We start from the raw sequence: 12530 nt of genomic DNA, 5'->3' as shown, positions 1-12530 counted from the left end.
ACAACAGTGAGAGGTCCGCATACCACAAAAAAAAAAAAAAAAAAAAAAAAGTGCATAAAGGATAAGCCATTAGATTGGGTTACAAAAGTACAATTATATGATGTTTATAAGATAGTGATAAAAGGAGCTTAATAATAAAGAAACAGGTAGCAAATAAATGCAGACAAAAGGAACACAGGAATTCCAATATTAACATCAGATAAGGTGGAACTTAAGACCTTGTTTTTTGTTTGTTTGTTTGTTTGTTTTGTGGTACTCGGGACTCTCACTGTTGTGGCCGCTCCCGTTGCGGAGCACAGGCTCCGGACGCACAGGCTCAGCGGCCATGGCTCATGGGCCTAGCCGCTCCGCGGCATGTGGGATCTTCCCGGACCGGGGCATGAACCCGTGTCCCCTGCATCGGCAGGCAGACTCTCAACCACTGCGCCACCAGGGAAGCCCAAGACCTTGTTTTATACGCACATAATTTTATATAAAAATTTTAGATTATTATTATTACATAGTTTTTTGGTTCTCCCTTTTTGACACTCCCACAACATTCACACATATCAGTGCCTGTCCCCTTTCCCTGACCTCCAGTAATCCATGTGAGCTAATATGAGAAAAACCACATCAGCCAGCATGAAGGTGAGCATTCCTTTAAGAATCCCAGGTTGGAAGTTGTGGATCACCTATTCCCAGGAATCGTTAGGTCATCCCTCCTTAAACTGCTTAGGGAAGCATTCACAAGAGGCAAAAAACTTTCCCAGATAACTGAAGATTTTTATATTATTACTCTTAAGCTGCAGAACTGGCCATTCTTAACAAGGACCTTCGATGCTTCCACTTTGCAGTGAAACTAGTGAAACTTGGGGGATAGATTATTCATCTTGCCTTGGGTTGTTTGCTTACCTACGGCCACCAGCAGTCATTAAGCTTTTTATTTGTACGAGGTCATAGATGCAGTGTTGGAAATTGTGTGTTTGAAATTCTGCACAAGGAAGTCCATCAGCACAGCTTCGTGGACTGGGAAGCGTGTCCTGGTAGAAAGTCTAGTTAACCATGGACCTTGTATTTTCCTAGTATAATTGAGTTATCATGAAACTAATTTGAAAATTCAAAAGTAACCGACATACACACTTTGCCTGCCCTCCCACCCGTACAACTTAATCAAGGTGTCCCCGTGAAGCATTTGCTGGGAACCACAGTTAAGTGCATGTCTCTGTGAAAACACTCCCATGCAAAAAACACAAAGGGTTTAAAGTAGTCATTTTAGAGGTCTGTGACTTAGGAAGTATGGAGATAGCAGCAGCTTCACCGCTTTATAAGTGACGAATCCAAGTCGGTGACCAGTCTTCAGAGACTACATGTGCTAACTCTTCTCATGCAGAGTCCTGTACTCTCAGGTAACAAAAGGATAGTGAGGTGACAGAAGGCATGGAGACAGAGCAGAGTATCCAGACCTGGAGGGAAGGTGATTCTCCAGAGTTTCATGGCTGGGAGGCAGTGGGGCCCATGCTTGAACCCAGCCCTAGACCTGAAAGCCATCACCACACTGAGCACTCTGGGATTCAGGGGGCAGTCAGCTATTCTGTGGATTGGCCATAGTTCAGGAGTTCAGGATGGATGGATGGAAACCTACTTGCCTCCTCAGTTGGACTTGGCAGCTGAGCTCTTGCTGACTAAAATCTCGAAGGTTAGGGTTTGGTATCTCTCAACACTGGTTGTGCGTTAGAACCCCCTGAAAGGCTTCCCCGGAGACCCTGTTTCAGTTGGTGTGGGGAGGAGCCTGCACGTTGGTATTATTTTTTAAGATTGCAGGGAATTCTAATATGCAGCCAAGGGTTGAGAACCACTGGGTGGGGCCCAGCAAGGTGGGTGTGATATGCTCTGGAGAAAGCAAGGCTGAGTTGTCTCAGGAGTCTGCAGGACTTGTGGCCCCGGCCCCTCTTGTGGGATGGGTTGGGGAGGGGAGACCAGCTGCTGTTCAAGCAGAGGGAATAGCAGCCTGATTCCTGAAGATCCCTGGACCTGCTGCCCTTCTCCACCCTCCATGCCCTGTGGAATCCTTGGGACATGAATGAAAGTTGGTGAAGGGCAGGAAAGACAGGATATTTAGATACACAGAACAAAGCAGAGGTAGTGAGGGGGAGGGGCAGGTAGCAGGAGCAAGATGCTGTAGTTTTAGTCACATGTGCTTGTTTTTTAGCCATGATGTCCACCTTTGGGGTAAAGAATTTTGGATATGTACATTCACACCCAGTGAAAACTCTGGTTGCATGCATGGGAGGCCATGACACATAATACACATGGCTCCGTGTCCAAAGATTTCACCTGCAGAGCAGGTGAAGCCAGGCAAGCGCGTGGACAGCCGGAGACACCTGTCCATCTCAAGTCCCCCATCCCTTGTCTACTGGAGTGGCACAAGCACTATACCCGGAAATCTCTCCTCCGTATTCCTGCCTGATCCGCAGTGGGCACCTCTGCAGATGGGCAGTGTTTATGGATGTGCCTGAGGGGTCACGGCTGACTGAGGAGTGAGCGGCAGGGCCAGCACTCTCCTTCCCTCTCAGCAGCGGGGAGCTGGTAGGCATGTCACCTCTCTCAGACTTCTGTGGGTAAGAAGGGCTGTGTTTGGCCTGCAGGCCCGGGAACCATCATGCCCATGGCCAGTAGGCCTTGCCTTCCCTCCCAGGGGACTGCAGTCACTGTGCTTTATGTTTGTGCAACAGTTTACAGTTAGAGTGCTTTCTCATGGTCATCTGTGGTGGAGCAGGGTGTCTTGTTTTGCAGGTGAGGAAGCAGGCTCAGGAAGGTTAAGGGCCTCATTGAGAATCATACAGCTTTTAAGGCATGAACTTGGGGCTGGATTTTTAGGTTTCTTGACACAAAGACAAGACCCTGAGCACTGTTCAAACAGGGATATCTGCCTTCACTGGCAGTAGAAGGAGCTCCACAAGGGGCTCCGTGCCCTAGATTGGGCCGACTTTGGCTTGTCGATAGTGGCCTGCAGATGCCCTGCCTCTTAGCCTCACCTTCCTCCTTGGTCAGATGGTGTATTATCCATGTATTGAGCAGGTGAAAGCAAGAGCTGTTTACAGAAATAGGGGTGAGTAAATGTTCACAAATATTTTTTTACATCTGAATGTAACTATGTGACAGAACATAGCAACTTGTAAGATGTCTTCATGAAATACATAATTTGGTGGTGCTCAGCCTTCCCATTCCCATGTAAATTTGCTTTGTTGAGATGTTTCCATTATGTAAACGTTATTATACAAAACAGTTACTGTCCACAGCAATAAGAGAGACTGGGCAAAGCCATGGCTCTGCCAGTACCTCTGCCGTGGAGGGTAATCCTTTGTCAGCTTAGTTGAGCTGCTGTTTGAAGTTACTGTAGGAGCATGTTGCCTGAGTGTGAGTTACCTCTGTGAAACTCAGCTGCAAAGAGATGTGCAAGCATATTTTTGCTTACCGTGAGCTTGTACAGCTCGAAAGAGGACAACATATTGCTCTTGAATAAGTGAATAGACTCTGAAAGTTAATATAGATAGGACTTTAGTTAATAAATTTCCTCCTTCTATATATTCTAGGCTCTGCTAGTGACATGTAGATATCAAAAATCCTCTTACTTCAAGGCAGTGAAAGAAAAGCGTTCTTAAGCGTTCTTTTTTCCCTTGAAAAAAAGCGTTCTTTTTTTCCCTTTTCATATAGTTTCCTGTGAATATATTTTTTATTGAATATAGTTTCCTGTGATATACAGTAGGACCTTGTTGTTTACCTATTTTATATACAGTAGTGTATATCTGTATATCTGTTAATCGCAAACTCCTAATTTATCCCTCTCCCCATCCTTTCCCCTTTGCTAACCTTAAGTGTGTTTTCTATGTCTGCCAGTCTATTTCTGTTTTGTAAATAAGTTCATTTGTATTTTTTTTTAGATTCCCACATATAGGTGATATCATATGATATTTGCCTTTCTCTGTCTGACTTACTTCACTTGGTATGATAATCTCTAGGTCCATTCATGTTGCTGCAAATGGCATTATTTCATTCTTTTTTATGGCTGAGTAATATTCCATTGTACATACTGCACATACACACACACACACACCACATCTTCTTTATGCATTCCTCTGTTGATGGACTCTTAGGAGGTTGCTTCCATGTCTTGGCTATTGTAAATAGTACTGCTATGAACGTTGGGGTGCATGTATCTTTTTGAATTATAGTTTTCTCTGGATATATGCCCAGGAATGGAGGCCTATTTTTTTCTAATTCCATTTATTTACTACTTTATTGAGATACTATTCATATACCATGTAATTCAGCTATTTATTTATTTATTTTAAACTTGATGTAATATTTTTATAAAAATGTAAAATAATTATAATGCAATTTTCCATTTCCTCATTTTACTTGACAGTGTGTCTCGTACATCATTCCATATGTGCATGTAATAGCTGCATGCTGTTCCATTAAATGGTTATACTATAGTATACTATAGTTTTTAAAATTAATTTATTTAAAAAATTATTTTATTTTTTTATCTTTCCAGCAAATACCTTGCCCTTTCTGCCTTTCTTTCCCTTCCTTCCTTCCTCCCTCCCTCCCTCCCCCACTTCCTTCCTTCCTTCTTTCTGCCTTTTTTTCTCTTTATTGAGGTATAGTTGATCGATTCAGCCACTTAAAGTGTACAACTCAGTGGTTTCTTAATATATTCTCAGATATGTGCAAGTACTATTTTTTAAAAGCTAATTTGGTACCCATAAGTTTTCATCTCTCATTTCCTGTTCATCATGAAAGATAAATTATTTTTTAGATTTCAGGAACCAAGTTGAGAAGCCTGTTGGAAAGAATTATTTTTTATATATGTATTTAATCATTTAAAGGTGCACATTTGTTTATCCGCAAAATCCCCTTTCTGTTTGTAGAGGTATTTAGAAAACCCCAGCGCCATGGCCTGTTACAATGAACTGCTCCAGATGGAGTTTGGATTGGTGCACCCACAGCTGAAACTCAGGTAATTCTGCTGCTTCTGGTAAGCCGACCATACCACACAGGGCATTGTTGCAAGTGAGGACTTTGGTTGTGGGCGGCTACATTTTGGCTGTAACTGACCTCCTGCTAAAATGGGATGGGGTGGTGGGAAGGCATCTCTCCTCACAAAATGCTTTCGGAGTCTGCCTGGATGTCTAATAGGTGGTCATGTTAGTGATTGGAGACTCAGCATTTAAAGATGGGGCTCCAGTGGGGACTTCCCTGGCGGTCCAGTGGTTAAAACTTGACGCTGTCACTGCCAGGGCCCTGGGTTTGATCCCTGGTCGGGGAGGATAACACAAGCCACATGGCGTGGCCAAAAAAAGATGGGGCACCAAAATAATAGCAAATGAAAAAGCAGGATGCAAAAGTATATATACTGAATTATCTGTTTTGTTTTTTAATTTAAAAAATACTTTTAATATACACATACACCCAACCCGTTAACATTATTATCTCTGGTAGGTGACATATTTTCTTCTCTACAATAAGCATTTTGTAATTTGCTCTTGCTAAACAGTTTTGTTTTTTTTTTAACTGATGAGTGGAAACCTAGTTCTTTGTAGAGTGAGAAAAGCAGAAAAATTAGTAAAATTATATGAGGTTGACAGAAGTGAAAAAAATGTCAGTAGCTCTTTATCATTCTAGGTCTCTTCCTTGGATGGTCTACTATTCTTTAACATTTCCTTTACCAGGATCAAAGAGAGAATGAAATCATTCTGTTTGTATGTGCCCAAGGCAGAGATAAGGGGATTAGAATTTGGGGTATTAACGTTGGTAGGGACCAGCACAGGGTATCACATGCAGAGAAGAAAATACTTCATAGACAAAATGAAATGAAGTGTGAGGTAGCAAAGAAGTGCTGCTGAGCAGAGATGTTTCAGGGCTAGTGAGGTCTACAAAAGAGCTCCTTTTTATTGCCAAAGTTTTCAGGGAAACTTGAGATGGATGGTTGCCCTTGGGCCTGCCTCCTTCTCATTCCTGTGTCTTCTGCAGCCTGGCTGCAGCACTCCCACAGTGAGCTGGGCTACTGCCCTCTCTGAGAGGAGAGTGGAATTGTGGAGCAGGAGGGATGTTAGAGCTTATTTCATCAAATCACGAATCATGATGCAAAAACCGAGACCCAGGGAGGTTAACTGACTTACATCCGAGATCTCGCACGCAGCACATGGCAAAGGTAGTCCTTTAGGTTGTAACCCCCATTTTCAAAACTGCACTCATTGTCTCTCCTCATGCTCTACTTTGTTCTCTGTGTGCCAGCTGACAGCCAAAGGGAGATGTCCACTATAAAGGGAGATATGAAAATATTGATATGAAGGGAAGGGGGAAATGTGGGGCTAGAGAATTGGGAGCAATAGAGAAAGACTTGTTCTGAGAGATATTAAAATGCACTAAAAAGCTATAACAAGCATCTTTGTGTTACTGCTAGATCAGTAAACTAGAATGTAAAGTCTAGAAATAGACGTGCGTGTATTTAAGAATTAAGAATATAAGTATATGTGTTCAACATGGCAGTTTAAATCCACACAGGAAAGGGTGGACTTTTCAATGAATAGAATTGTGACAACTTATTAACTGGAAAGAAAATTAAGTTATATCCCGATCTCACACCCAGTCCCAAAATAAATTCCAGTGTGCATAATGTTAAAAAGTGTGGCCACATAAGTACTAAAAATGTAAGTGAACATATGTATTTGGATAATGAAGTCTTTTTAAACTCAGCATGGTGTGAAAGTCAGATTTTATAAAGGAAGAGAATCAGATTAGACAACATAAAAATGTTAAGCTTGTCTCAGTAAATATACCTTAAATAATGTTAAAAATTTAGACAAATAACAAACTGGGAAAAATACATTCTTAACATACAGGACAGATAGGTTAATATCCTGAATACGTAAAGAGCTTTGATGAATCTGTTTAAAAATGGAAACAAACACCCAGTAGAAAAAATTTAAAAGGACATGTTGTGAACAAGCAGTTTGTAGGAGATATTAATGGCCAATAAACATGAAAAAATGTTCAGCTTCACTAGTAACCAAAGAAATGAAAATGATATACCATTTTATATTTACCAGATCTGCAAAAATTAAAAAAGAGTGATAAAACCCGGTAGGGCTTCTCACAGATCCATCTCCTCCAAGCTTGTTATATCAGAGGTGGGAACTTACTTCTCGTTGTTTTTTGGTTCTTGTTTTTTTAAATAACAGCTCTATTGAGGTAATTCACTTGATTTTTTATATGCCAAGAAAGAAGAGCTCATTTTTATTGGCTAAAGCTGCTTTGTCTTATTTAGCTAGACAGTTTAGTAATACCAGGAATAAAGTAAAAGCATTGTAATTATTGGTTTTATAAATGTAATCTCTGCACTTTATGAACAAGTAGACAGTTGCTTTCTCTTTTTCATCTTCTGAGGCATATACAAGAAAAAAACTGAAAGCATTCCCTAGTCATGGGGAATTTGTTTGACTAAATTATGGTATAATTTTATAATAGAATATTATATAGTTATTAAAAGTGATGATAAGGAACTAATTATTGATATGGAAAGATATTAATATATATGATTCAGTGGTACAAGCAGATGATAAAACTGTAGAGTATGATCCTATTTTTATAAGTATATGTATTACATGTATATTTACACAAGAAATTGCCTAGAACACCAGTTGATATGCGTAGGTGTTGGGATTTCAGATGATTTAATCTCATTTATTTTTAAACAGATTTATCGAGATAAAATTGACATTCTATACAATTCACCTATTTAAAGTACACAGTTCAGTGGCTTTTAATCTAGTCACAGATTTGTGCAACCATTGCCACAATTTTAGAACATTTTCATTACCCCCAGCCCTAGATAACCACTAATCTAATTTCTCTATATACATAGATTTGCCTCTTCTGGACATTTCATATAAATAGAATCATACAATATGTGGTCCTTTTAACTTAGCATAATGTTTTTCAAGGTTCATCCATATTTTGGCATGCATCAGGGCTTTATTTCTTTTTATATCTGCATAGTATTCCATTGTGTGGATATACCACATTTTATTCATCCATTCATCAGTTGATGGACTTTAGGGTTGTTTCCACCTGTGGGCTATAAGTTTTTGTGTGGATGTATGTTTTCATTTCTATAGGGTATCTACCTAGGAGTAAAATTGCTAGGCCATATGGTAACTCTATGTTTAACAGCCTGAGGAACTGCCAGACTGTTTTCCAAAGCAGCTAGCTGCACCATTTTACACTCCCACCAGCAGTGTATGAAGGTTCCTCACTGACACTTGCTTTTATCTCTATTTTTGATTGTAGATATCCTAGTGGGTATGATGTAGTATCTCATTTATTATTATTTTCTAATTTTTAAAAAATAAACCTTTGTTACCTGCGCAATTTAAAAATGTTTTCAAACACTGAGGACAAGGGAGAATGCTCACAATATAAGGCTAAGTGGAAGCAGGGGACAAAGCTCATGATCCCGATGATCCCAGTTCTGTGCAAAGAATTTGTTGAAAGTGATAGCTACAGATGATGGGCTGCCTCCTTTCTACCAGGCTTCTTGTGGGGTTCTTGATTCCATTTTCTCATTGAGTCCTCACGAGGACCCTTCAGATGGTGAGAAGGTAGAGACCCAGGGAGGTTCAGTCATGTCCCACAGCCAGCAAAGGGATGTGATCTGACCCTGGGGTGTGTTCCACCTGGTCCACTTGTCCTTAGAATGCAGGAAAGGCACCAAATTGTGCATAGTCATGATCCCAAGTACTGAGGTTGCAGGAGGCGCTTATTTCTTCCTTATGCTTTTTAATATTTCCCCCTACTTTTTCTTGAGTTAGCATTAGTTACCTTTATAATCAAAGAACACATTTAAATAAGTTAATGTAATATTCCAAGATTGTATTACATTTTATAATATTTACATTAAGCAGTCCTTTTTCTTTTCTACCCATAAAGGGCTTGTAACTCTATGTTCACTGCATTAGAGAAAAGTCAAGAAGCAATTGAAATTACAAGTGAAGACCACATTGTACAGGTTTGTTGTTTTGGAAGTTTGTCCTTCTGAATTTCTGGTTTGTTTGCATTTTTAAGATTGAACCCCTTCAGTATGTTTGGTTTTTTTCCTCTCTTTGAAGTTCAGGGGACCAGTTTTTCCTTAGAGGATTATCAGAACAAAATCTATAAAATATGTAATTTAAAATAAGTTCCCTATATGTAAGAAAAGGTTCCAATAATTGCTTAATGTGCTAGAAAATATTCTGTAGAAATATGGCATTAGCATTTATTTTTTCTCACTTTTTTGCATATTTATTTACTTAGCAAGGAGGGACCTTTATCCAGAGGATTGTTTCTGTGGTGGAGTGGGGTAGAGAGAGACTGTTGCAGCAAGGAGAGGCTCTGCCCATAAGGGCTGCACGCTCTCACCTTTCTTACTGTTTTTGAAGATAGTTTACACCTATAGAAATTTACTAGAAGCTACTCAAAATTTCAAAAATAAACTAGCAATTACTTCACAAATTATCCATTATTAGAAAAGTGGCTTCATATAAGTGACTGAAGATAACATGGCTTTCAGATAGCAGCAAACAGGTAACATGTATTTTCATATAACAGCAAAAGAGGGAGTTGTGCCAGAGGAATGTTCCTTTTGTCTGAGAATGAGCCCCACTTTGATTTTAGTTCTGAGCACTCCAGTTCTTCACTTTAATCTAACTAGTGACTTTCTTGGTAAAGAGTTGATGATGTTAGCATTCAGGATGGTCCCCTGACGGGCGACATTGGCCGGTGGTTGAGGGCACAGGCTTGGTATCAGTCAGTCCTGGCTTCCAGTCAGCCTCGGCCCCTTCCTAGCTGGGCATCTTCGGGCAGGTGACTTAATCTGTCTGAATTTGCTGTCTCATCTGTACAAATGGGAATAATATTAACGCTAACAACAACTTAACCTTTTGTAAGGATGTTCTGAGGAGTAAATGAGTTACTATGTGTGAAGTGCTTACTACAGTGCCTAGCAAGGAAAACAAACCTTAAACAGTATGATTATTGTTTTATCATCATCATCATTATTTGTTATTCCTATTAGCACATGCACAGCTTTCCCATACATTTTCTTCTAGTCTTACAGTCCTATTTGAAATTTAACCATAAAGCCTTGCATTTGTAAACACTTCCTAGTTCATAGCCTGCTTTCCAAACTCATTATTCATTTGCATCATATGAGAGAGGCAAAATAAGTGTTTCATTCCCATTAAACAGATGTGCAGACTGAGACTTGGAGGGGTTAAGTGACTTGTGGGAGTAAACCCTGGGTTTTCAGACTCCCAGTCTGGTGCTTTCTTTCACTGTATCATAATCTCAACAGCCCTTTTGTAGCAGCCCTGGGTCTGTCTCCATGCAGCTTCTTTCCTCTGCTGGTGTTTAAGTGGAGTGGGCCAGCTGCCCTCCCTGCAGCCTCAGGAGAACAAGGCAGCAAGCCCAGCCCGGTGTCATCGGAGCAGAGGCTTCTCCAGACTCTGAGGTTTTTCTGGGGTTGTGCTCTTGTGGCTTTAGAACCGTCGTAGTGAGCACCAGGCTCCTGGGCTTTCTGGGGGAAAAATATGACGGTTTAGGTTGAACATCTTTGATTGTCCTCTTTTCAAAATTTCTTTTAATTCACATGATGTTTTTTCCTTTGTCTCCCCCCAGTATGCAAATCCAGCATTTGAAACAACAATGGGCTATGAGTCAGGTGAATTAATAGGGAAGGATTTAGCAGAAGTGCCTGTAAATGAAAAAAAGGCTGATTTGCTCGATACTATAAATTCATGCATCAGGATAGGCAAGGTAAGTAAGAGGTCACTACCCTTGTTACTCTCACATAACAAAGAGGGAAGGAAGGAGACCTAGCGCTCACTGAGCACTGTTAGAGCCAGGTGATCTCAGTCTCACTTTTCCCAGAAGCCTGGGGAAGTGTAGGTAGTGTTATCTCTGTTATGCCCATTTTGCAGATGAGGAAATTGAGGCCAAGAAAGTATATAAAACCTGACCAGCCAATAAGAGTAACTTTGACACTTAACATCATTGTTTTCATTTTTGTAGTAAGTGAGTAAGTTGATCTTTCTAATAATTGATCTTCTAAGTGGTAGCTGTTGGCAAATGGTCTGGGTAAAGGATTGCCAGTGAGTTAACACATTCTCAGAACACATTGGAGCCCATCAGTTCTCTGAGCCTTGTTCATTCATTCAGCATTTTTTGAATGCCAGGTGTGCTAGGTTCTGGTATAGAAAGAAGGGCAAAACAAAAATCCCTTAGAGAACTCATTCCAGGGTGCAAAACAGACAGATAAGAGTAGTCATTGCATTGTGATGTGAGAAGTTACAGCACCCTGGTGCTGAAGGGGTAGACAAAGCAAGGCAGGCTCAGTCTGAAAGGTTATTTCTCTCTCTGAACTGTGGCTTCTGACAGCACCTCACTGTTATTAGGTTTTAAAATATGATGAGAAGGAAAAGGCTACTGCTTTCCATAGTCATTCTTAGGCTTTTCTGCTGGGCTTTTTTTAACTTTTAGAAGTTGGGACTATGAATCTGATTATTCAGAACATTTGAAAAATTGGTGACCTGCTCTCTTGCCGGCTGTCTGGAGGCCCTGTGGAAGTGATGCCCTTTCCCTGTGGCATTTGGCCCTTGCCTATCCCTTAACACACAAGAGCAGTCTGCCAGAGGGGGCAGAAGGGCTATGCAAAGCTTATACCCCCACTTGGCTTGGGCCCCTCAAAGACACCGTGAGTGGGCTGGTGTCCTTCGCTTTCCCGCGGCTCTGAGCACACGAGATGGCTTTGCAGTGAGAACAGGGAAAGAACAGGCCAGCGGCGGGGCCCGGTAATGCACTCTCAGGGGAATCACAAAAATGGGCACTGCTTGAATCCTATTTTGCCTTCAGCTTTTCTGTCGAGGATGATGATTTTCTTACTAGAGAGAGTGGCAGGTCCTCTGGATAGAGAAACGAAGGCTGAGATGAATGAAGAGACAGACCCTTAGGTGTTCAGGCCCACCAGTGTTCCCTCCCTGGACCTAGAGGGGCGTCCTCGGAAGGCAGCTCCAGAACAGCATCCATTCCAGACCCTCAGCCTTTGAGGGGCTTTACCATGGCCTCCCCAGTCCTGGCGGTTTGGTCCAGTGCTGCCACTGGGTCAGCCAGCAGTTCTGTTGTGAGGTTCAGCAGGGTGTGAAACAGATGGTGGCTCTCATGCTCCTTGATCTGGCAGCTGCCCTTGCAGTGAGGAGAGCAAGTTGAGATGGGGGTGGGGGCACCCAGTGGATTAGCTGTAGGCCCTGGGATTCACCCAGATCCCTGTGAGCAGCGTCTTGCCTCCTGAGGTATGCCGTTAGGCACCAGGTGCAAAGGGCCTCAAGAGCAGGCCCCCCGTTCTCTAAAATCTGTATTTGCTATGAGCAGAGAATACGAAAGGTTATCGTACTGTCAACCTCCATACTGCTTTATTTCAAAACGAAACCAGGTGGGGATATATGTATATGTAA

General features: G+C 41.4%; 1 protein-coding gene across 2 annotated transcripts in view; it reads left to right on the top strand.

Annotated features, from left to right (window-relative positions):
- PDE8A (phosphodiesterase 8A) overlaps positions 1-12530 on the top strand; it is a 125168-nt gene that overhangs the window by 49087 nt on the left and 63551 nt on the right. For both annotated transcript variants that reach the window (XM_024117414.3, XM_024117415.3), the window contains 3 exons: positions 4914-5002; positions 8974-9052; positions 10699-10836. In XM_024117414.3, the coding sequence (XP_023973182.1) occupies positions 4914-5002; positions 8974-9052; positions 10699-10836 (306 nt within the window). The remainder of the gene's footprint in view (positions 1-4913; positions 5003-8973; positions 9053-10698; positions 10837-12530) is intronic.

The sequence above is a fragment of the Physeter macrocephalus genome, chromosome 11 (assembly GCF_002837175.3).
Source record: "Physeter macrocephalus isolate SW-GA chromosome 11, ASM283717v5, whole genome shotgun sequence".
Lineage (NCBI taxonomy): Eukaryota > Metazoa > Chordata > Mammalia > Artiodactyla > Physeteridae > Physeter > Physeter macrocephalus.
Note: the sequence above shows the minus strand (reverse complement) of the source record. Positions and strands in the feature narration are given on the sequence as shown.